Genomic DNA, 23949 nt, shown 5'->3' with positions numbered 1-23949 from the left:
GCTGCAGTCATTCTCTCCCCTGCTGTCCAGCTCAGGAATAAAACCTGCAGAGCAGTGAGTGGTTTTAATAAAGAGCTCATCTGTGACCTCTGCTCAGTCACAGCAGCAGGTCCATCCAGCTCCGTGTGCCAAACTCCATAGAAAAATACAGCAATTTAACAGTGAAGGACTTTTATTACAGAGACGCGCCCTCCTGCTCCTTTGTGTGTGTTTTGGAAAAGAATCAAAAGAACCACAGAAGAGGAAAATGTTTCCTGCAGTAAAGTATTTTCTCCTCTTACAGTATTTTTCTGCTGTGAAATATTTTCTGCAGTATTCTCAACAGTAATGTATTTTCCTACAGTATTTCCTGCCGCGCTCAGCGTGTGAGTGTGCGCGGCTCAGCAGACCGTGAACGCGTCTCATTGATATCGCATTAATACTACACTACCCACAGCCCCCCGCGTTGAGCCATGTTGTAGGAAATCCGCTTGCGGCGGATTATTGTAATCCGACAGAGGGTCTGGACGACACATCGGATCACGACAGGAGCCCGGAGCCCAGCGGCCTGTGACAGATGCGCGGCGGCCAAGAATAAAGGGATAAAGTTGAGTTATGATCTGACGCACTGCCCGCTGCTCCTGAAGGCATCATCGGCGGAGCGCGGCGGGCCGTTTCCTGGACCATCGATCCGCCTCACGGACACTGACAGCGGCTGGGCAGCACCGCAGCGCACCGCAGGGGAAAAGCTTTAATTTGGTAGTCAAAGAGCTCTCCCCCCTTCTCCCTTCCCCCCCCCGCCAGGTTTGACCCCAGCCCGGCTCGGCTCGGCTCGGCTCGGTCTGTCCGCGGAGCGAAGCGCTGCTGCCCCGAGCCGCTGCTAGCTAGCGCGGCTAGCCGTCTCCCGCTAGCTAGCTAGCCGGGAAGGAATTCACCAAGTTTAGTGAAGAATCCAGCTAATTTTCCGCCCCGCAGCCCGCACGGAGGGAGCATGTCGGCTAAAGACCAAAACAAACTGTCCACCACGGACCGACCCATCAAAGGTATGTGACATTTTGTTTCCTTTTCCCTCCGCGGGGGCAGGAAGTTAACGGGGGCTGCTGCTGTCAGAGCTAGTTGGCTAAATGTGAGCAGGGCAGCTTAACGCGCCGCTGGATGACAAGCTGCCCCGCTAACAGGTAATTTACTCGGGCTTTTTTCCGTCTATCCCGGTGGATCATGGCGCTCACTGCCGCCTCACCCCGCCAGGGGAGGAGGCAGCCCGGTTATGCAAGTTAATCAATCCAGCGGCAGCTAATGAGTTAGCTTCCCCCCTGTTTTAGCCTTAGCAGTGCGGAGTGCCAGATGTCAGCTAACTCTGCGTTTGACATTCAACTGTTTAAGAACACACACACACACACACACACACACACACACACACACACACACACACACGGGCCAGGTGCACCCAGCCCCGCACACCTGGCTGCCCCTGGAGGAGGGTCCGGGCTCAGGACCGTCCGGAGGGACACATTTAGTGATCGTGCACGTAAATGCAACGCTGCAGTGTGTGAGTGGGTGTTTGTGTGGGTGTTTGTGTGTGTGTGTGTGAGTTTGAGTGTGTGTGTGTGTGGGTGTGTTGGTGTGTGGGTGTGTGTGGGTGTGAGTGTGTGTGTTGGCCTGAATATATCACACTGCCCTTCCCTCCCCAACAGCTGTTTTTAGAAAATGACTTTATTAAGATGAGAGAGACTGACTTCCAAAGACAAGAAAGTCCAGCAGTCGATTAATCAATAAATCGATTGATTGGTATACAGACAATTAACCGGCATCTATTTTGTCGACCGATTAATCATTTTGAGCTAAAGTTCTCGGCCTCCAGCATCTGAAATGTGAGGATTTTCTGTTTTCCTCTGTGGACTGATCACTTTTGACATTTGAAGGCATCACCATGGATCTTTTTCTGACATTTTACAGACTAATCAATCCACCGATTAGTTGGGAAAATGATCGGTGTATTCAGTCGATATAAAGCTACAGTTGTGGCCCTGAATGCCACACCTGTGCGGCCCTCCCGGCTCTCTCTCTCTCTCCCTCTGTGTCCTGAGGTCAGGATGATTTGGTTCTCCCGGTGATAATCTGCCTTTTTGAGCTCCGGTGTTGCACCAAATTCTGTGACCCATCAGATTCTGTGACCCATTTAGGCGTCTCTGTCAGATTCCCTCTGCAAACCTTTTATTTTCCCCCCTTACTGTATTTCAGCAGCAGCTGTTTGCAGAAGTGACGCCTCCTCGCCGTTCAGACGGGGTCACATGTACTCTGAGACAGGCACAGGTGTGTCAGGTGTGTCTGTGGAGCCCCCACGCCTCACCTGTCCGGTCGGCTGAGTCCTCCAGGTGTGACGTTCCCCCCACAGACCTGCTGCTCTTTATATTCTAAGTTCTATCAAAGGAGAACTCCGTGTTTTCACACCTGTGAGTTTTCCACACGACTCACTGCAGGGCTGCAGCTAACAAATGCTTCCATCGACGAATCAGTCCTTATTTTCTCCATTCATTGATTATTGGTTTGGTCTTTGGTCTCATTTTGATCGATCAGCAGTTCAAAATATGTCATTTCCAATTATTTAAAATCAGGGATCCTCACGTTTAAGGAGCATTTAAGTCATTTATTTTATGTGAACGATTGATCGAGTTTCCATTTAGCTGCAGGTTTATTTTCTGTTGATCAGCTAATTGATTAATTGACAGGTACAGTGTTCACATTCAGGCAGACAGACGGCACCTTCTAAACAGCATGTTACTACGGTGATGTTGCAGTGTTTGCCAAAACCAAACCAAAACTTAAAGTATGTTAATGTTGGACGGCGATGTCGTCCACCATTACGGTTGGCAGCTCCTCCTCAGAGTCACTTCCTGTACCTGTGGCAGCGCTAGTTAGCATGGAAGCTAACAGGCTAACAGCTGTTTGTGGACAGCTGACTACGACCTGCACTGAGCTGCAGTCTGACTGATACTAAACACAGTCAGCTGGTGTTCAGGTAGATTATTGATAGATTATTGATGCTCCCACAGCCCCGCCTGCTTCCCTCCATCCACACCACCGTCACCTCCAGGAGGCCACGCCCACTCAGAGACAGGAAGTGGAACCACTTCAGACCTCTGACAGCCTGTAGTGACACCTCTGTAGCTATAGAGGATCTCTGCCGGTCTTCTTTCGCCTCATTTTACCGTCCTGCTCTAAAACGTCTGAATCGGTGTGAACTCGGACCGAATCGTTTCAGGGTGGAATCACAGTCAGCAGAGACGTCGGCGCAGCGGTCAGTCAACAGGAAACATGTGACCTGGTTGTCGCTGCTGATTGGACGGCTTCTTAACTCAGTTTATCAGTTTACCCACTCGTCTCCTGTACTGCGTCCTTACCACTGGGCGTTATTATAACCACAGGCCACTTCCCCCCCACTTCATTTCCTTTCAGCTTCACTTACTGCTCAATTCTACCTTTTATGTTTCCAAGGATTGAATTAATTCTCCTTGAAAATGTAATCTGGTGTTTCATTGACACAAGCTCTCATGTAAACCAGAAATCTTTTAGCATTTGAAATCGGACAGTTCTGTCATCGCTGTTATTTGACGGCTGCGGCTGTAAAGGAATTCTGTAAACTTTATTATTTACCATCTAGGTGTGATGACACAGGCATAGGCTCCTTGAAAGTGCTTGAATTTTGTTCTTAAAGTTGTGTGAACCCTGTTCCTGACTGTGTAGTTTCAAGCCTACAAACCGTACTTCTGTACACAGTGCAGCATTTTTACCACACTGTGAGTGTTGGTTCTGAATTAACCCTTTAAAAAACCAAAGTTACACAATAACTAACACACTACCTGATGGAGGCAGCAGCTCTAAAATCCCTGTTTTAGTGAATGTAGTCTGGTGTGTGTGCTGTTTGTGGTTAAACCAAAAGGATCTTCCAGGTCTCTCTCTGTAGGGATCCTTTCCATGATGCTGTCACACACTTAGAATAACACTCTGAGCCTGTCAGTGGATCAAACAAGCTCTTTTAGTGGACCTACTGTGATCAGGTGCAGTTGTCCCAAAGGATCACGTTGCAGCCATTGCAGCCCGTTTGGTGGCTGCTGGCTGAGGTGATCTACTGGACCAGTTCCAACACTTTTACTACCTACCAGTCACTCACACACCAGGATGTGGACTCAGAGGACCAGGGGGAGAAACAGGGGAGTGACCCTTTTCATGTGATGAACATTACATAAACTGACTTGGTTTCAGCACCCACAGCTCTGACTGACCTCCAGCGGCCGTCTTCTCTTTGAGCCAGCACGTCTTTTTAGTGTTTATTTAACCAGCAGGTTCGTTAGGGTGTGTGTGTGTGTGTGTGTTTAGCCACGTATGATAGGCTCAGTGGTTTGGGAAGGATTAGGAGTGGAAAGCTGCAGGAGAGCGTCATGTCATTAAACCTGCCTTCTTAAGGCTGCTGGTCAATCAGGAAGTCAACACACACACACACACACACACACACACACACACACACACACACACACACACACACAGTGGACTAGCTCTGACCTGCTCAGCCCTCTTATGCTTCCTGTGCTGTGGAGGTCCTCATTATGGACCTGATCCTGAACGGACTCGAGGAAAACTGACCAGAACCAAAAAACAGAGACCTGATCCAAAATCCACTCCTGAACTATGAGACCGGCAGCAGCATGAAATATACACTCAGTGGCCACTTTATTAGGTACACCCTAAATCTACCTTCATTAAGGTCATAATGTTCAGAGGTGTGTTTTATTTTACTACTTCTTCATTACTGAAGTTGTGGTTTGCAGTGGCTGCAACGTAATCCTTTCCTGATCACAGTAGGTCCACTAAAAGAGCTTGTTTGATCCACTGACAGGCTCAGAGTGTCCAAACTGACCCTTTAAAACACCAAAGTCTAACAGACTGACTGATGGAGGCAGCAGTGGTAGCTTTGAAGAGAGAGAGATGTCTGTTTAGAGTTAATAGTTGACTAAATATTGCAGGATGAAAGCTCTCAGCCTCCTGTTGAACTTGGTCTGTGTGTGTGTGTGTGTGTGTGTGTGTGTGTGTGTGTGTGTGTGTGTGTGCCCCCCCCCCCCTCTGGCCTGTACACACCAATGGATCTGCTCTGGCCTTTTGGCTTAGTTACCGATGGTAATCGAATCAGTGTGGCCATTTGCATCTGCTGGCATGTGCAGTGATTCTGTCCTCATTCATGATTGATGGAGCCGGACCTGAGGATGGAGCTCCTTCTGTGGCCTGTCCTGGGCCCCAGGATGGAGCTCTGCCGTGGGGCCCTGTCCCACGTCTGCAGATAGCACGGGAGCTGTTGCTAATAAAGCCTCTCCGTTGTTCCTCAGCCGCCCCTGAGGAACAGCGTTCTCACCCTGAGCTGACGTAGAGCTGTCACGGCCGAGGATCTGTGGCTGCTTTTTGACGTAGAGAACTCGGACGTGACCTGAGACCCTGCAGCCGCTGTAGAGCCGCGATGGAGAAAATATAAAGACATCGAGAATCTGAATCGAATCACGAGTCCGGAAGAGATCGCTGTAATCTGTCACACTCTGTCATGCACAGAAAGTGTGTGTCTGTCCTGGCCTCGTGCTCTAGTTTACTGAGCAACTCTGAAACCAAACCAGGTCGCTCACATTCAGCCAATCACGTCGGCTCTCCTGAACTGGTTCATCCCCAGCGGCTCGGTTTGTCTCCGGCAGAGGAAACCAGCTCGGGTCTGAGGCGGTTGGTCCGCGGCTCGTTTCTGAAGGCAGGAGAACAAAAACCAGACAGCTGTGTGAGGTGAGGCGTCGCAGGCCTCTGCAGGAAGTGGTATTCAAATAAAAACAGGACAGATGACTGGAGGGGTGGAGGAAAACCTTTAGATAACTGCTGCGCCGACACGCTCGCTGCTGCAGCCTCCAGTGTGATCAGCTGACCCACACTCAGGCTTCACTTAAAGCAGATAAATCACTCAGAGTCCCCCCACATTTGAATTCCAGAGTTAACGCCGCTTTGCTAGATGTTGAGATCTTGTCCCAGCGGGCCCCCGTAGTCCCCTGTTGACAGCAGCCAGTCAAAAATAAGCAAAACCAGTATCGAACAGGCACCTGCTTCGTTTCGGTCTCTGCAGCAGCAGGATGCCGTTGCCATGTGGCAGCAGTCAGCCAGAGTGAGCAGCAGTCAGCCAGAGTGAGCAGCAGTCAGCCAGAGTGAGCAGCAGTCAGCCAGAGTGAGCAGCAGTTAGTCGTAGTTTTAAAAGGCAGCCCCATTAAATCACAATTTTAGCATAAAACCAATTCCTCCTCCTCCAGGCCCTCTGCTCTTCATCCTCCTTCTCCTCCTCCAGGCCCTCTGCTCTTCATCCTCCTTCTCCTCCTCCAGGCCCTCTGCTCTTCATCCTCCTTCTCCTCCTCCAGGCCCTCTGCTCTTCATCCTCCTTCTCCTCCTCCAGGCCCTCTGCTCTTCATTCTCTTTCTCCTCCTCCTCCAGGCCCTCTGCTCTTCATTCTCCTCCTCCTCCTCCTCCAGGCCCTCTGTTCTTCATTCTCTTTCTCCTCCTCCTCCAGGCCCTCTGCTCTTCATTCTCCTCCTCCTCCTCCTCCAGGCCCTCTGCTCTTCATTCTTCTCCTCCTCCTCCTCCTCCAGGCCTTCTGTTCTTCATTCTCCTCCTCCTCCTCCTCCTCCAGGCCCTCTGTTCTTCATTCTCCTCCTCCTCCTCCTCCTCCAGGCCCTCTGTTCTTCATTCTCCTCCTCCTCCTCCTCCTCCAGGCCCTCTGCTCTTCATTCTCCTCCTCCTCCTCCTCCAGGCCCTCTGTTCTTCATTCTCTTTCTCCTCCTCCTCCAGGCCCTCTGCTCTTCATTCTCCTCCTCCTCCTCCAGGCCCTCTGTTCTTCATTCTCTTTCTCCTCCTCCTCCAGGCCCTCTGTTCTTCATTCTCCTCCTCCTCCTCCTCCTCCTCCAGGCCCTCTGTTCTTCATTCTCCTCCTCCTCCTCCTCCTCCTCCAGGCCCTCTGTTCTTCATTCTCCTCCTCCTCCTCCTCCTCCTCCTCCAGGCCCTCTGTTCTTCATTCTCCTCCTCCTCCTCCTCCAGGCCCTCTGTTCTTCCTCTCTGTGCACTGATGGTGTTTTCCAGGAATTCAGCGGTGTGGTATTTCCTGCAGGGACTGGTTCATGCTTCCAAACGTCCTTTGTCTTCAGGTCGAGCCTCGACATGCCGCCGTGGTCTCTGAGAGGAGTTCCTCTCCCCGATCGGATTGCAGAATATTTTAGAACACCAGCCGTCAGAGTGGAGTGGAGCTGCGTGAGGCTCAGTGAGCGCAGACGGAGTCTGTGGAGCCGATCGGTTCATCAGAGGTTCATAAAGTGTTTCAGAACGAGCTGTGAAATGACCGTAGGGCTGCACCTAATGATTATTCTCCCATGATTTACTCCCTGAATTGTTTCTGTCAGAGCTCAGTTTACTCTTAACACACGGCCTGTTATGACAAAGAAGGAACCATCAAGTGTTTGGTGCTTCAGTGCAGATAGGACCAGGGTTAAAAATAACTGCTGAATCCATAAAGAAAATTGTCAGGTGCAGCTCTAATCCGGTGTTTACCTTCAGTGTTTGGTTCAGTCTGCAGCCCAAACACACTGAACCAGGATCAGCTGTGTGTGCTCGTCTGCTGCTGTTAACGGTGCTTCCAAAAGGAAGGTGTGTGTGTGTGTGTGTGTGTGTGTGTGTGTGTGTGTGTGTGTGTGTGTGTGTGTGTGTGTGTGTGTGTGTGTGTGTGTGTGTGTGTGTGTGTGTGTGTGTGTGTGTCTGTGTGTCTGTGTGTCTGTGTGTCTGTGTCTGTGTCTGTGTCTGTGTGTCTGTGTGTCTGTGTGTCTGTGTGTCTGTGTGTCTCTGTGTCTGTGTCTGTGTCTGTGTCTGTGTGTCTGTGTGTGTGTGTGTCTCTGACGTCAGTGTTTCACCGCCTGTCTCCTGTGTGTTCTCAGCGGTGCCGTATCCTCCCGGTACGCGCCTGTCGGTCAAAGACCTGTACGTGGACGGGAGGCCCAGCGTGGAGGTGCTGAAGGCCCACCTGGTGAAGGAGGGCCGGCTGGAGGAGGAGACGGCCCTGCGGATCATCAACGAGGGCGCCGCCATCCTGCGCCAGGAGAAGTGCATGCTGGAAGTGGAGGCGCCCATCACAGGTAAAGCCCCGACTGTGACCGCGGCGGCGTCGGGGACGGGGACGGGTTTCCCCTCAGGCTCAGAGAAACTGGACTCCAGCGCAGGGAGACAAAGACGGTCTGTGTGCGGCGCAGCTTTCTGGAAAGTCTCTGACAGATCCGCCCTGTCTCAGACGCAGCAGTCTATTTCCACAGCTGCCCTCCCTGACATGTGGCTTAGCTTAGGTATCCAGCCCTCCGCCCTGCTGCCCTCGCTCTATTTTTATCTCCTGCTGCTCGTCCTCCCGCTTGGTGTTTCCATGTTTTCACCGCTTTTCTTCTGACGCTCATTCATTCAGACTTTTCCCTCCTCTTCATCACATCGATCGGGGTTTTTTCTAAAGTTTTCTTCTCACCAACAAAACCCATGAAAAGGAATCGATCCACCGCTGAGAGGACGAGTCAGAGAAGTGATTCCCCGACCGATGAGATTCATCTTTTTGTTACTTAACGATCTAATGATCTGTAAAACATGAGGAAACGGTGAAAACCCCCTGTCACAGAGTCCCAGAGCTCCTCAGATGTCCGTCTGCCCCACAAATCACCCAAAACCACAAAATATTCAGTTTATTAGAACAAACGTAAGAAAACCTGAAGCGTAAATTTGGGGAATTATCAGATTAGCTGCTGATTAGCTTCCTGTCGCTAATCAGTGCAGCTCTACTCTTTATCATTAGTCAATTCATTGGAAACTAGATTTATAATTAACGAATCAGTTTTAAGGAAAAATGAAAAAGTTTTTGAGGATTTGCTGCTTTTCTGTCTCACGTCACCATGAACTGATTTTATAATATACACGTGGATGAACTGCTGTGTGTGTGTGTCCAGTGTGTGGGGACGTCCACGGCCAGTTCTTTGACCTGATGAAGCTCTTCGAGGTCGGCGGATCTCCCAGCAGCACCCGCTACTTGTTCCTGGGAGACTACGTGGACCGAGGGTACTTCAGCATCGAGGTAGACTCACACTCACACTCACGTCTTTGTGTTTCTGCCGAGCCTTCTTTTGAATAGTCTTAGCAGATGGGAGGCGCACTGTCTGCCTGTCTGCCTCCTCGCCCTCCTGAATGCCACTCAGCGCCCCACCCACACAGACACACACACCTCACACCTCACACCTCACACGTAGCCTCCAGGTGTCCCACTTCCCAAACAATCCAGGTGAAGGACTGGGTGTGTTCTCTGGATGGCCCGACAGGTTTATAGGCTGCTGACATGCTTCCTTGTTACGTCTAGTGCAACACTTTCCTCAGTGCTCAGGCCGAATGTTACAGAGCGTTAGCCCGCCGCAGAGCGCCACGTTAGCCCGCCGCAGGGCGCCACGTTAGCCCGCCGCAGGGCGCCACGTTAGCCCGCCGCAGAGCGCCACGTTAGCCCGCCGCAGAGCGCCACGTTAGCCCGCCGCAGACCGCCACAGAGCCATAGAGGCCTCAGATTCAGAATCAGGGTCAGATTCGTTTTGGTTTTTTTCAGATGCTCCAGTGAACCAGATTAGTTTAGAGGTCATTTATCTGCAGAGAGCCAAACGTCCCAGAGCCCCCGGCGAGCTCTGGATGTTCTGTCGGACCGCAGGATTCACCGCAGGACCTCCTCTCTGTCGTTTCAGAGGAGGCGACCTGGACGGTTTCAAAGACAGCAAAACTGTCGTCCTTTCATAGAGGCAGCGGCCTTGAATCTCCTCTTCACTGAACGAGTCCCGACGAGAACCTGATCCTGAACACATCGCAAACACAGGCAGCGTCGTCATAGTAACAGGTCGATGTCATGTAGGCATGGATCCAGATTTTTTTTAATATTCAAACGCACATCCTTACTGTCATGTGAGGAAAATGTGGGCTTGGCCTCAGATGCTTTAAGATGAGAAGATCTAAAACATGTTTTAAAGACGTCCTGCAGTAATAAATAAATATATTATCAGTCGTCATGTTTTTCAAAAAATGAACGCGTATAAACCCTCCTGTGTTTGTTCTACCTGGATCCAAAGAGTGAGTCCTTCCTCCTCTTCCTCTGCGATCAGGCCTGGATGAACAGCCGGTCAGATCTGGCTCCTTCTTGACGCCCTCAGAGGAGAGAAGAGATCTTTGTAATTAAACAGGTGGTTTGAAACAGGCAGAGTGTGAGTGGCAGCTGAACAGAGTGGCTTTGTTTGGACGAGGACGACGACGTGCGTCACATTCAGGAGCTCCTGAACAATAATAATCACACATCTAGAGGTTAAATATCTCCCTCAGAGGCAGAATAAGAGACTGATAGAACATTTTACGATCTGAGTAACTCAGGATGTGAGGACTGACTGTGTGTGTGTGTGTGTGTGTCCCTGCAGTGTGTCCTGTACCTGTGGGCGCTGAAGATCAACCACCCCAACACCCTCTTCCTCCTCAGAGGCAACCACGAGTGCCGACACCTCACAGAGTACTTCACCTTCAAACAGGAGTGTAAGTGCTGCTGTGTTTGTCTTTAAAGGCCCACACCATCGACAAACGGACTCTCCCGCCGGGGGCTTTATCCTGGTGTGTTTCAGTAATCTGACCCGTGTGTCTGTGTGTGTGTGTGTGTGTGTGTGTCCTGCAGGTAAAATAAAGTACTCGGAGCGTGTGTATGATGCCTGTATGGATGCGTTTGACTGCCTGCCTCTGGCTGCTCTTCTCAACCAGCAGTTCCTCTGCGTGCACGGAGGTCTGAGCCCTGAAGTCACCTGTCTGGATGACATACGAAAGGTAACCGCAGGGCCGGCCCACCTGCAGAATATACATGAGTGACATGTCCTGGTTAATACAGTGGAGAACCACAAAAACACTCCCCCTGGTCCTCTGTGTCCTCATCCTGGTGTGTGAGTGACTGGTAGGTAGTAAAAGTGTTGGAACTGGTCCAGTAGATCACCTCAGCCTTTGGGACAACTGCACCTGATCACAGTAGGTCCACTAAAAGAGCTTGTTTGATCCACTGACAGGCTCAGAGTGTTATTCTAAGTGTGTGACAGCATCATGGAAAGGATCCCTACAGAGAGAGACCTGGAAGATCCTTTTGGTTTAACCACAAACAGCACACACACCAGACTACATTCACTAAAACAGGGATTTTAGAGAACAGGACACAGGAGCTGCTGCTCTGCTGCTGCCTCCATCAGTCAGTTTGTCTTATTGTGTTTTTTTATATAAATTTTATGTTCAATCTGAACTAAACTTTTGAGACACCAAAGTCACACGATATTGCAAAAATAAACTACCTGATGGAGGCAGCAGCTCCTGAGTCCTGTTCTCTAAAATCCCTGTTTTAGTGAATGTAGTCTGGTGTGTGTGCTGTTTGTGGTTAAACCAAAAGGATCTTCCAGGTCTCTCTCTGTAGGGATCCTTTCCATGATGCTGTCACACACTTAGAATAACACTCTGAGCCTGTCAGTGGATCAAACAAGCTCTTTTAGTGGACCTACTGTGATGTGCATGGCTGCCGGCTGAGGCAACTAATTCCAACTCTTTTTCTACCGAATATTTATTTGGACACCAAAATGTGCACACATGGGGACCAGGTTTAAAAATGTTGGAGTTCTCCTTTACGTGTGTGGACTGATTTGATGTAGGTTTTAGTTTAAAGCTGTGTGTACGTTGCAGCTGGACCGATTTAAGGAGCCTCCTGCGTTCGGGCCGATGTGCGACCTGCTGTGGTCGGACCCGGGGGAGGACTACGGCTCAGAAAAGACCCAGGAACACTTTTGCCACAACAGTGTCAGAGGCTGCTCTTATTTCTACAGGTACGGCTCCCTGCAGCAGCAAATGTTTCCACATTCAAAAAAAAAAAAAAGACAAAAAGCAGCTTGGTCTGTTAATCTGAGCTGATTAAAGCTTTTACAAACAATGGCTTATCTGTGGATAAGTGACCGCTGGTTAAATCCGCTGTCAGACAGATAGTGAAGATAAATATTAGCATTCTCTGCTCTGTCTTAATATTTGCACTGAATTTGCAATGTTGACACCACATGGAGGTCACAGTGAGGGGAAAGCAGCTGCTGCTCGAAATCCTCTTTTATCCTGCGTTGGTTTGTTTTAGTAGGACGACTTTAAATGACACCAAAGCTCTTTGTTTCTGTAACGTCTCTAATAGATCTGTGAGGGCAGGCTGTTCAGTCAACATTCAAACAGGCCCAGTTACTTAAATTTCCTCCCTGGAAACAAAAAGTGTTGGAACTGGTCCAGTAGATCACCTCAGCCAGCAGCCACCAAACGGGCTGCAATGGCTGCAACGTGATCCTTTGGGACAACTGATCACAGTAGGTCCACTAAAAGTGCTTGTTTGATCCACTGACAGGCTCAGAGTGTTATTCTAAGTGTGTGACAGCATCATGGAAAGGATCCCTACAGAGAGAGACCTGGAAGATCCTTTTGGTTTAACCACAAACAGCACACACACCAGACTACATTCACTAAAACAGGGATTTTAGCTCACAGGACACAAGAGCTGCTGCTCTGCTGCTGCCTCAATAGGTTAGCTTGTTTGTATTTTTGAGTGTTACAGAAATAGTGAGTTCAATTCCAACTGACCCTTAAAAACACTGAAGTCACACAACAAAAGCAAACTAACCATTCAAGGCAGCGGTGGACCAGCACCCTAGCAAGCTAAAATTCCTGTTTTTGTGAATGGAGTCTGGTGTGTTTGAAGAGAGCCATATAACAACTGTTTGTGGATGAACAAAAAGGATCTTACAGGTCTGGCTGTATTTTTTTGTTTATCTCCAGTGTTGAAGCTGGTTGGTCGGTGGGGTAAAACCATCAAAGTTTGTTACCCAGCACGAGACCTGTCCCTCAGTCCGGGTTCAGGTCGTGGCCCAATGTTTGGTGACGCTGGTGATCGGTTTTATTTGTCTGTTTAAGTCCCACTCACTCACTCAGCCTCAGAGTCCGTCCAGGTAGCGCTCAGCCTCTGAATCATGGAAGAGTTTAAGAAGACGTCTCAGGAATGGGTGTCATGTGACCGCTGGTTTTGTCATAAAAAGAAAAAAGAGCCGCCTCCACACTGAGCAGCAGAGCAGACGAGGAATCAGTTTGTTCTTTGTGCACAAACCGACTTTTGGTCCTGATTTGTCAGCTCTGTGAAGATCAGATATAAACTCCCACTCCTCCTGCGTAAAAGCCTCGACCTTAATTGATCTCTAATTTTAGCGCCTTTAAGCGTCTCCTGTTAAACTGGAGTTCCAGCAGCCTTCGTCTTTACTGTCATAGCAACCAAGGTGATGGAGACACAGCCGAGCTGTGGGAGGAAACCAGGACAAAAATTTGGAAAAACACAAAGCGAACACTGAAACCTGCTCGCTGTTTGTTTGCCAAACTAGCATCTCATCCTGTAACAACACCAACGGCTCCTGATGTTCCTCCCTCGCTGATAAAACTCCTCTTTCTCACTGTTTCAGTTACCCGGCAGTTTGTGACTTCCTGATGAACAATAACCTGTTGTCTGTAATACGAGCACATGAAGCCCAGGATGCAGGGTGAGTGCAGCAGGAGGTGTAGTATAACACCACTATATTGTTATTTATGTTAAATACTATAAAATGATATATTTAATTTGTCTTGTTGTGTTTTTTCAGATATGCTGATAACACACTGTGTTCTGCTACACCAGACTCTGTTCATTTTTTCTCTGTTTTTGTGGAACATTCAGTAGTTTCACCTCTTCAGGGCCCCAAGCAGACGTTTCTTTGTTTTTACAAGCTGAAAAGTCAAAGAAGTTTATACTGTTTAAGTTAATTTCTTTGTTTCTTACGTCTCAGTCGGTCTCTGTGCTGCTGTGAATATATTTGATATGTGAATTTATCCCTGCAGAGAAATAAAGTCTTTATCTTTTACATAATTTTTTTATTTTAATCTTTCTTTATCTTATCTAATATTTTATCTTGTATTTTTACCTTTGTCTTATTTCTTGTATCCTGTTGTTTATCTTTCCCTTTATCTTATTTTTCTCTGTAAAACGTCCGCCTGTGTCTTTCTGTCCGTCAGGTATCGAATGTACAGGAAAAGTCAGACGACAGGCTTCCCGTCTCTAATCACGATCTTCTCTGCTCCGAACTACCTGGACGTGTACAATAACAAAGGTAAGAGAAACCATGGCAACAGGCTGGAAACCTTGAAGCCCTGGCAACGGGAGACAGGAAGTAGGTGTTAATGTGTGTGTGTGTGTGTGTGTGTGTGTGTGTGTGTGTGCTCTGTCCTCAGCGGCGGTGCTGAAATATGAGAATAACGTGATGAACATCCGACAGTTTAACTGCTCCCCCCACCCCTACTGGCTGCCCAACTTCATGGACGTGTTCACCTGGTCCCTGCCCTTCGTCGGGGAGAAAGGTGAGGCTCCTGGTTGTCATGGCGATGGTCAGTTTGTGGCTTCGCTGCAGCAGCAATGACACGGTGACGTGTTTCAGCAGGCGAGTTTATGAATGAGTCTGAGCTGCAGGACCAGTGAGGGTTAAAGCAGTGAAAATAATAATGATAGTAATGATAATACATCCTGGAGGAAACAGACCAAAGGGGTAAACTCACAGTGTTTATGAGAGAAAACATGGATATTATCAGAGATTAAAGCAGAAAATTAATTCATAGTTACATGAAAAAAGATTATAAAGTCATACATTTACTGGAGAAAACACCGGTTCAACCAGGAAACGGACTACATTGACAAAAACAGTCATTTTACCAGAGCACAGGAGTTGTTGGTGCACTGCTGCCTTGATCGTGTGTGACTTTGGTCTTTTGAAGGGTCAGTTTGGATCCAACACAGTATTTGTGTGACAAATAAAACACGAACACACTGACTGATGGAGGCAGCAGCAGAGCAGCAGCTCCTGTGTCCTGTTCTCTAAAATCCCTGTTTTAGTGACTGTAGTCTGGTGTGTGTGCTGTTTGTGGTTAAACCAAAAGGATCTTCCAGGTCTCTCTCTGTAGGGATCCTTTCCATGATGCTGTCACACACTGAGGTGATCTACTGGACCAGTTCCAACACTTTTAGCACCTACCAGTCATTCAGACACCAGGATGTGGACAGAAGCAGGGTCAGAAACACTGGAATTCTCCTTTAATGAATCCCAACACAGCACTCTGAGCAGAGCATCGCTTGAGTTCTCCAGCTTCAGTCTGAAGTGGCTTAAAGACACCAGAGTTATCCAGACACAATCTAAATCCATCTCATGACACAGATGGGAGTGATGTGTCATGTGACACGGCTCCGGTATCAGACGAGGGCCGTCATTATCAGCCCTCCGTATAATTGTGTTACATAATTAGGTTTCAGTGTTTCCTGATACAGTTCAGATTCAGAGCTCGTCGTTTGGACTCTTTGAGGCAGAAAGAGTTGAGCTGTTGTTTCTGAGAGCAGCAGCACGTCTTCTGTCTCTACAACAGGGAAATTCAAGTATTTGTCGTAGATTTGACCACAGATGAAGATTATTATTTATGTTTTTATTGGTTTACTTAACAGGCACTGCACTTTAATTAGCATTGCTGTAAATGTGCCAGAGTTAACCAACAGGCTGTAAAGTCCCTGGACATATGTCACAAATCTACTCTAGAGCCAGAATATAGATTAATTTTAATCTTAGTTATTGAGTTTATAAAGTAGCATCCCACGATTTTAATCCAGGGTCCTATCTGTACATATCCTGGTGTCTAAATGACTTATAGGCACAAAAAGTGTTGGAACTGGTCCCAGTAGATCACCTCAGCCGACAAAGTAGGTGCACTAGTTTTTGCCACAAACAGCCGTTATATCGCTCTCTGCACACACACCAGACTACATTCACTAAAACAGGAATTTTAGAGAACAGGACACAGGAGCTGCTGGTCTACCGCTGCCTCCATCAGATAATTTGTTTGTCTTATTGTGTGTTACACAACTATTAACTAACCCTTTAAAACACCAAAGTCACACAATAACACAAATAAACTATCTGATGGAGGCAGCAGCAGAGCAGCAACTCACATCCTGTGTGAGGTAAAACTACTGTTTTTGTCAATGGAGTCTGGTGTCTTTGAAGATATAATAATCCCTAGTAGCAGCCCTGTATGAATGAACCCTGTCCATGGATCTACACATTACATTAAGTTGTGTGTGTGTGTGTGTGTGTGTTTTCTCGCAGTGACGGAGATGCTGGTGAACGTGTTGAACATCTGCTCCGATGACGAGCTGATGTCAGAAGGGGACGACACATGTGAGGGTAAGAGGACGCGACACTGCATGTGTGAACAGAGAAAATCACTCGCAGCGCCTGGCGGTTTGTCAGTAATTCACCAGCAACAATGTGTGAAGGAGGTTTGACGACAGGTGATTTTAAACTGAGTGATGCACAGTGTTGGAGTCAGTCAGCTAGTTGTGGGCAACAAATTGAGCCCAGTTATTTATTTAGCTTATTTTCATTTAGATTTTTGCACATTAAAGTGAGCCGAACGAGCAGCCAGCAGCTCCTGCCTGCAGTGGGTCCATGAATGTACAGACAACAATGACTGGATCACTGAGACACTGAAGGAAACTTAAAAACGGACAGATTCTCAGGCAGGTTCTGCATCTGTAGGGAGCGTCCGCTGTCTGTGTTTTCTAAGTGGATTCATAGACGATAATGAAATGCTCAGGAAGTGTAAGTCGCACTGAATTTAATTATAAGTGTCTATTTTGAGTTATGACTCTGAGAAGGAGTGCGAGTTTTGACTCAAAAAGCATAATTCACCTTCCTCACCCCTCTTGGGAGGCACCTGTCACTGAAACCCTTTGGTCTACATATCTGGAAACAGCTGAGCAAATGTTGGCTTTTATATACGCTCAAATTACTACAAAGGTTAATTTGTGTCCATAACTTATTAATTTGTATGCAGAAGTTATTAATTAGTGAAACAAGTTTCAGGCTGTAACTTCTAACCAGACTCCAGGCAAAAAAGAGCCGATTTTGAGCAGAACAAAGCTTCTGTTGTCACTCACAAGCAGCTGAGTATCAGCTGAGATCTGTTAAGTGAGGAACATATCGACCTTTGAGTGCCGTGTTCTTTTCTTATCTTTCTTTCTGTTTGCTTTCCTTCAGGTGGAGCTCCGGCTGTCAGAAAGGAGGTGATCAGAAATAAGATCCGGGCGATTGGGAAGATGGCTCGTGTCTTCTCTGTGCTCAGGTGTGTTTTAGTCCTCTGCCTGCTTGGATTTTATGTCAAAGTGAATGTTTTGGCAGTCTTTTTTTTTTTTTTTTTTAAAAGGGTAATTCCAGTATTTTTTTAACCTTGGCTCCATTTGTACATATTGTGGTGTGTTTATTTTTGTTTAACCACAAACAGATGTTATATCGCTCTCTTTAAACACACCAGACTCCATTCACAAAAATAGTCATTTTACCTCCCAGAACACAGGAGCTGCTGGTCTCCTGCTGCCTCCATCAGTCAGTTAGTTTGTGTTGTTGTGGGTCAGTTTGGATCCAACAGAATATTTGTATAACACAGACTAACTGACTGATGGAGGCAGCAGCAGACCAGCAGCTCCTGAGTTCTGGGAGGTAAAATGATGTTTTTGTGAATGGACTCTGGTGGCTCATGTTCAACGTAAATGAAATTTCATCATTTCAACAATACTTATTGTCACAGAGATACTTTTAGACTACAGGCTTGTTGTGTGGCACTTTAATGGAAAACAAACAACCATTTTTATTCTAATTTAATTAGTCCTATCACAGTTAAGGTCTGAAATTATCACAGTTAAGGTCTGAAATTCAAGTAAAAGACAACAAAACAGAATCTTCTGACCAAAATAAATGAAAAGTTGTTTGTTTATCATGTATTCTGTGAAGAGCTTCAGAATATGTAGAAATGGGGCCAGTGTTTCAATCACTTGTGTCTGAGAGATTCCCCTTTTTCAGTTTGTAGGTTTGAATTAGTGCTTCTTCTCCAGCTGTGGAAGAAGGATTTATGACTTTATCTTATTCAAAAGGCTTAAATAAGGTTATTGGAGGGGAAATGAGTGTGTTTGAGGCTGTGAAGCTCCTCTACAGCTGTATCCTCGTTCCAGTCCTGCTCCAATTAACCGCCAGGCTAATGACTTCTGCTTGATTTACACGTGTCCTCCTTTAGTCCTGTGGAAGTGTGTCACAATCATCTGGCTGTTCTTGTTCAGAAAATGTCTCTGAGTGTCAGAGGAACTTCAGATAACGTATCTGAGGCTTCTGTGGGCCTCAAAGTGACTCAGAGTTATTGATGAATTGATGTGTGTTGTGGCGAGGCAGCGGCAGCAGCAGGCGGGTCCACACTTCTGCTTTTAGATTTGACTTCACGCTCTGCTGTCAGAGGCCACCTTAGTGCATGATTAGTGGAGGAAGAAGTAAAACCGCAGTGTGAGAACACATAAATGATGATAAAATACTTTAGCATGTTAGCATGTTCCTGTTTAAATGGACTGTAGCAGACAGAAGATTCATTCTTTTTGCAGCAGAAAGCTCAGACTTCCTTCTTGAAGTTGTTTGTCCTGTTGCAGGTAGATGACGTCATCAAATTATGTTAAAATGGTTCAAAGCGCCCGTGGCACCGCCCAGAGGGAGTCTAGTACTGTTAATATCTCTTATATTTTATACTAATGTTTCTTCATTCTGCACCAACACATCCAGGTAAAGACCTTCTGGGCACAAACTCTCCTCACTCTGAAATGTGAAAATGAGGCTTTAAATGTCTGCTGAGAGTTAATTTCCACCATTTGGAGGCTCCTCAGTGTTCAGTCACTGTTGATCTGTAGGTCGTTGACCCATTCTGTGTGTGTGTGTGTGTGTGTGTGTGTGCAGAGAGGAGAATGAGAGTGTGTTACAGCTGAAGGGGCTGACCCCGACAGGAACGCTGCCTGTGGGAGTTTTGTCCGGAGGTCGGCGGACTCTGCAGAGCGGTGAGTGTGAACGCAGCCGAGCACCAAACCCGACGCTAACGCAGAGCCCAGCTAACGCTAACCCTCCCTGTGCCTGCACTCACAACGAGAGACTAACCCCAGCACACACACACACACACTCACACACTCTCTCATGGAAGTGAAATGAAATGTCAAGCTCCTCCTCTAAAGGACCATTGTGTTCAAACAGCTCCTCCACGCTGCCCTTTAAAGACCAGTGAACCCTGTGACATCGCTCTGTTCAGCATGAACACCGTGTCGCTGCTCACTTCATGTTTTAATCTTCATCTCTCTGTAAATTAGGAGTTAATCTACACTTTAAATGTAGTTTAACATCCCAAGAAGCTGGAGTCCTCCCTGACGTGCGGCTCCTTATTGTAAAGGAGATTTTTCTAGTGTTTCAGTGAATGTAAACTCCTCTGGTGGTGTCAGAACCACATCAGACATCCCGGTGGTCATGTGACCGCCTGATCGCTGGTCCCTCAGGTGACTAATGAGGCGTCGTGACCTCAGACTGAAGGATGGTTGTAAAACTAGCCCACCAGCTAACTAGCCTGTTGTCCGTCCGTCACAGCTCCACCCTATACGACGACCGTTTTTGTGAGCGTGCGACTTGAAAGTTCTCGTCGCATTTACACACAGCCCATGAGTGTGTGTGCGAAACGCCGTGGAGCTTTACAGAACAGCTGTTCCATCTGCTTCCAGTGTTCATGCTAAGCTAACGTCTCAAAAGTTGAACTGTTCCTTTAAGTTTAAAACTAACGCTGATCTTTTTCTAGTTCTTTTATCTTTGTAGGGCAGCGTGGAGTCTTATGTCATCAGTATTCTCATTATTAGCCCCACATGTGTAGTCATTATGATGGTTGTGTGATCCTGTGGCTCTAACCTCTGTGGTCACCATGTTGGATGGGGGGGGGGTACGGGGGTGCGGGGGGGTTGTCTGATGATTGACTCCATGTTAACAGACTGACTGATTGCAGTGATGATAACGTGACTGACTGAATGCATTGATATATAACGTTCCCACTCTCTCTCCATTGGTTTTGGGCATGGCACTTCTACTCACGCTTACACAGCCACCGTAGAGGCAGAAGAGGCACGAGGTATGCATCCATCTACCTGTCTGTCTCTACCTGTCTGTCTCTACCTGTCTGTGTCAGGGGTTGAACCGTGTGATCGTGTGATTCTCGATGCTTCTGGACGCTCTTGTTTCTGTTCTGTTCAACGTGATTTCGCAATAATACGAGTGAATTGTCCCTTTAATGAAAGTCTGTTTCTTTGTCTTCATGCTGTCCTTGTCCTGTTTTGAAGTAAGTTTCCTCCCAGTCCTCCGTAGAGTCCGAGTGCCAGTAAAGTAATCTGTCAGTTAGCAGAAAGAGTCAACACAGTCAGATCTTATTCACAATCAGGAAGAAGCTCACAGAAAGCACCAACGTGTCATTTATCCTGTTTTATTAACTCCATATCATGATTCAGCATCTCATCAGACTGTTCACACACATTTAGCTACAGGTAGTTTATCTTTACACCATCTAGTGACAGTGACACACCAGTACTGTTTCATCTGCACAGACACAAATGTCTGTCCTCTAATCCAAGTCGTACACTGTTAAAACTGTAGTGAACTAAATATCATATCGCGCTCTTCAAAGCTACCAGACTCCATTGACAAAAACAGCAATTTTACCTCACAGAAGTTGCAGGTCTGCTGCTGCCTTCATCGGTTAGTTTGTTTGTGTTATTGTGTGACTTTGGTGTTTTAAAGGGTTAATTCAGATCCAACACATTTGTGTAACACACAATAACACAACCTGACTAATTAATCAAGTCAGCAGCAGACCAGCAGCTCCTGTGTTCTGTGAGCTAAAATCTCTGTTTTTGTGAATGGAGTCTGGTGTATTTGTGTCAAACTAAAAGGATCTTAGAACCAGATGCCCCTGCTGTTGCTCTGCTCTCACACGTCTCTCTCGTCTCCTCGCAGCCATTCAAGGCTTCAACCCGCAGCACAAGATCCAGAGCTTCGAGGAGGCTCGAGGTCTGGACCGCATCAACGAGAGGATGCCCCCCCGCCGCGACAGCAAGCAGCAAGAGGCCTCCCCCTCCCTCAACAACCTGCCGGCCAGCACCGGACCCCCGGACAAGAACGGCACCAACGCACAGGCTTAGATCCTCCTCCCCCCTTTCCTCCCCTTTATCTCCCCCTCTTACTCCACCTCTGCTTCCTTCCTTCCTTCCTTCCCTCCCTCCCTCCATCCTTCCCCTCTTCTCCCCTTTAAGAGCAGGAGAGGACCGAGCGACTCTCACCACGCTTAATTTATTTTATCATCTATTAAATATCATAGTTTAAGACTGAACAGGATAAAATCTCAAACGTGCGCGCCGCTCGCCGGACTCGACCCGCAGGCGGCGGACCGCTCGCCGCCGCCCGGTCCGATCGACGCCGTGAATCCATTTTCTAACGACCAGGAGGCCGGACGACAGCTTTCTGTCAGCGTCTTTGTTTTCGCGTCGAGGGGAGGAAGGTGACGCTCACTCAAACGCTGTGTTCGTGCCCACACACACACACACACACACACACAGTAACACACACACATAGTAACACACACACACACACGCACACACACACAGTAACACCACGATCAGATTGCATAAAGTCCATCCTTTCTTATGCCAATGATAGTGTGACTGAGCTCCCCGGAGCGAGTATTGACATTTATATTATATATGTATATTTTAATTGTTCCCTCTTTTCAATGTGACGGTTTTTTTTTGTTGGTTTTGTTTTTTTTGTTTTTTTTACAGCACATAGATTTAGGCTTACTTATCCAGAGCGGAGGGGGTGCAGGGGTGAGGCAGGGAGAGACTTAAAGGGTTATTCCGCTTTGTTACAACTCTGGTCTTCGGTGGTGGAGTTCATCGTCTGGCTCTGCTGAGTCACATCAGCTGACGTCAGACAGCTTAAAGACTCCACAAACCGTTTGGAACTGGGCCCTGAATTCACATTCTGACTGTTTTCATCAGTTCAGTTGAAATAATAATAATAGAGGAAAGACTTTGAATTTCCAGGATTAAAGTTGTAAGTCTATGTGACAAACTCGAGCGGTTCGACGATCCGACACGTTGGTAACAAAGAGGAACAGTGAAGTTTTCAGCCCAAACACTGTAGTTCATGTTCTCACTGCAGCTCTGTGCGTTAGAAACACTGAGGCCGTCCTCTTAAGTTAAGATGAGAGACGCGTTAAAAGCCGAACAGCCCGAATCTGAGCAGCAGGTGGAGATTTTAGAACGCTGGAGCCTACATTTCCCATAATGCACGGGCCCAGTCCTGACCAAGCTCTGGTGCTGTTTTGTCTGAGCGTGTTCGTGGAAGATTTGGTGGATTTAACTAAATGTTACTTCTTCTTTAACCAGAAGCAGCCCTGATATGTATATAGCTCTCTGTAGAGCCACCAGACGGCATTGGAAAAAAAACACATTTTACTGCAAAGGAGCTGCTGGTCTACCGCTGCCTCCATCAGTTAGAGTGTTTGTGTTATTGTGTGTTACACAAATAGTGTTGGAATCCAAACTAACCCTTTAAAAGACCAAAGTCACAGGAAATGGCAAACACACTGACTGATGGAGCAGCAGCTCTAAAATCCCTGTTTTAGTGAATGTAGTCTGGTGTGTGTGCTGTTTGTGGTTAAACCAAAAGGATCTTCCAGGTCTCTCTCTGTAGGGATCCTTTCCATGATGCTGTCACACACTTAGAATAACACTCTGAGCCTGTCAGTGGATCAAACAAGCTCTTTTAGTGGACCTACTGTGATCAGGTGCAGTTGTCCCAAAGGATCACGTTGCAGCCATTGCAGCCCGTTTGGTGGCTGCTGGCTGAGGTGATCTACTGGTGATCTACTGGACCAGTTCCAACACTTGTAGACACCAGGATGTGGTCAGAGGGCCCCCCGGGGTAGAAGCAGTCCCAGCACTTTGCTCCCAGATGTCTGTAACTGACCAAACTACTAAAGTAAGACCTGAGTTTTAATAAAGCGGAAACGTCCTTCAAGGCGAAGTGAAGGGAATCAGAGGGCTGGAGGTGTGTTTGAGGTGTGCTGACAGCAGGGAGGATTCAGACCTGGGGGGGGTTGATTTGACTGTTGTGCTCTTTATTTTTTGGGGAGGTGGGGGGGTGGAGTCTGTCGGGGTTTTGTCGGGTTTGAGGCCTCATTTCTGACTTCTGAACATATCTCACAGAATGTACAGAAACGGTTAAAACTCAAAGATTAAATAAGAGTTTTTTTCTTTACAGCGAAATTAAAAAAAAAATATATATACTTTTTTTGTCGAGTACATGTATTGCGAGGCCTCTCATTTATGTAGATGTTTCACTCCATTCAAATAAAAAACAGAAAAGTACCGCTGCCTGTGTGTCTGTTAAATGCCGCCGCTGCTGCTCAAGGACGCCGCCTGTGCGGCTGCCAATCAGAGGCCGGCGTGGGAGGCGTCGCTTTGTGCGGCTCCATCCGGAGAGGACACGAGTGGCATTGAAACCTGGCCGTCACGTGTGGGCCCGTATGTTCCTTAGCAACACCGACCCTCAGCATCATCGGCTGCACTTCAGAGGGCCGGGGATGAGGACGAGGAGGGTGGTGATGAAAATGCGGCCGTGGGGGCGTTTGAGACAATTGCAGCTTTACAGGAGTCGTCACGACGACGGCGAGGTGCGAAAAACGCACTGCAGCAGGTGTGAAGCTGTAGTAACAGATCAGGGAGGGGGGGGGGGGGTCTGCATCCATCAGCATCCATCAGCAAGATGGGCTTAAGATCTGAACCCAGTTTGAAGAGATTTAAGGACAAAGTTAGAATATAGATGAACATTAAGTGTAAATCCAGTCACAGCGATCTTAATC

The 23949-nt window shown here is 47.6% G+C and overlaps 1 protein-coding gene across 2 annotated transcripts; it reads left to right on the top strand.

The window, feature by feature from the left end:
• The first annotated feature begins 481 nt into the window (after positions 1–481).
• On the top strand, positions 482–23432 carry ppp3ccb (protein phosphatase 3, catalytic subunit, gamma isozyme, b). 2 transcript variants are annotated; one of them, XM_070850289.1, is made up of 14 exons: positions 482–1022; positions 7971–8168; positions 9015–9139; positions 10506–10617; positions 10754–10899; positions 11791–11930; positions 13584–13661; positions 14170–14264; positions 14386–14511; positions 16299–16376; positions 17232–17316; positions 18963–19060; positions 20137–20163; positions 21042–23432. In XM_070850289.1, exons 1-14 carry the CDS (start codon positions 971–973, stop codon positions 21224–21226), a joined length of 1545 nt encoding a protein of 514 aa, XP_070706390.1. In that variant the 5' UTR covers positions 482–970; the 3' UTR covers positions 21227–23432. The 2 variants fall into 2 exon arrangements, with proteins under 2 accessions (XP_070706390.1, XP_070706391.1); XM_070850290.1 differs by lacking the exon at positions 20137–20163.
• Positions 23433–23949: the final 517 nt, after the last annotated feature.

Source organism: Pempheris klunzingeri, chromosome 19 (genome assembly GCF_042242105.1).
Source record: "Pempheris klunzingeri isolate RE-2024b chromosome 19, fPemKlu1.hap1, whole genome shotgun sequence".
NCBI classification, from domain to species: Eukaryota; Metazoa; Chordata; class Actinopteri; order Acropomatiformes; family Pempheridae; genus Pempheris; species Pempheris klunzingeri.
Note: the sequence above shows the minus strand (reverse complement) of the source record. Positions and strands in the feature narration are given on the sequence as shown.

Coding starts and splice junctions, on each gene's coding strand:
- ppp3ccb (XM_070850289.1), top strand. CDS start 971: ATGTCGGCTAAAGACCAAAACAAACTGTCCACCACGGACCGACCCATC. Junction 10,618..10,753: donor CTTCACCTTCAAACAGGAGT/GTAAGTGCTGCT, acceptor TGTGTCCTGCAG/GTAAAATAAAGTACTCGGAG. Junction 10,900..11,790: donor GTCTGGATGACATACGAAAG/GTAACCGCAGGG, acceptor TGTACGTTGCAG/CTGGACCGATTTAAGGAGCC.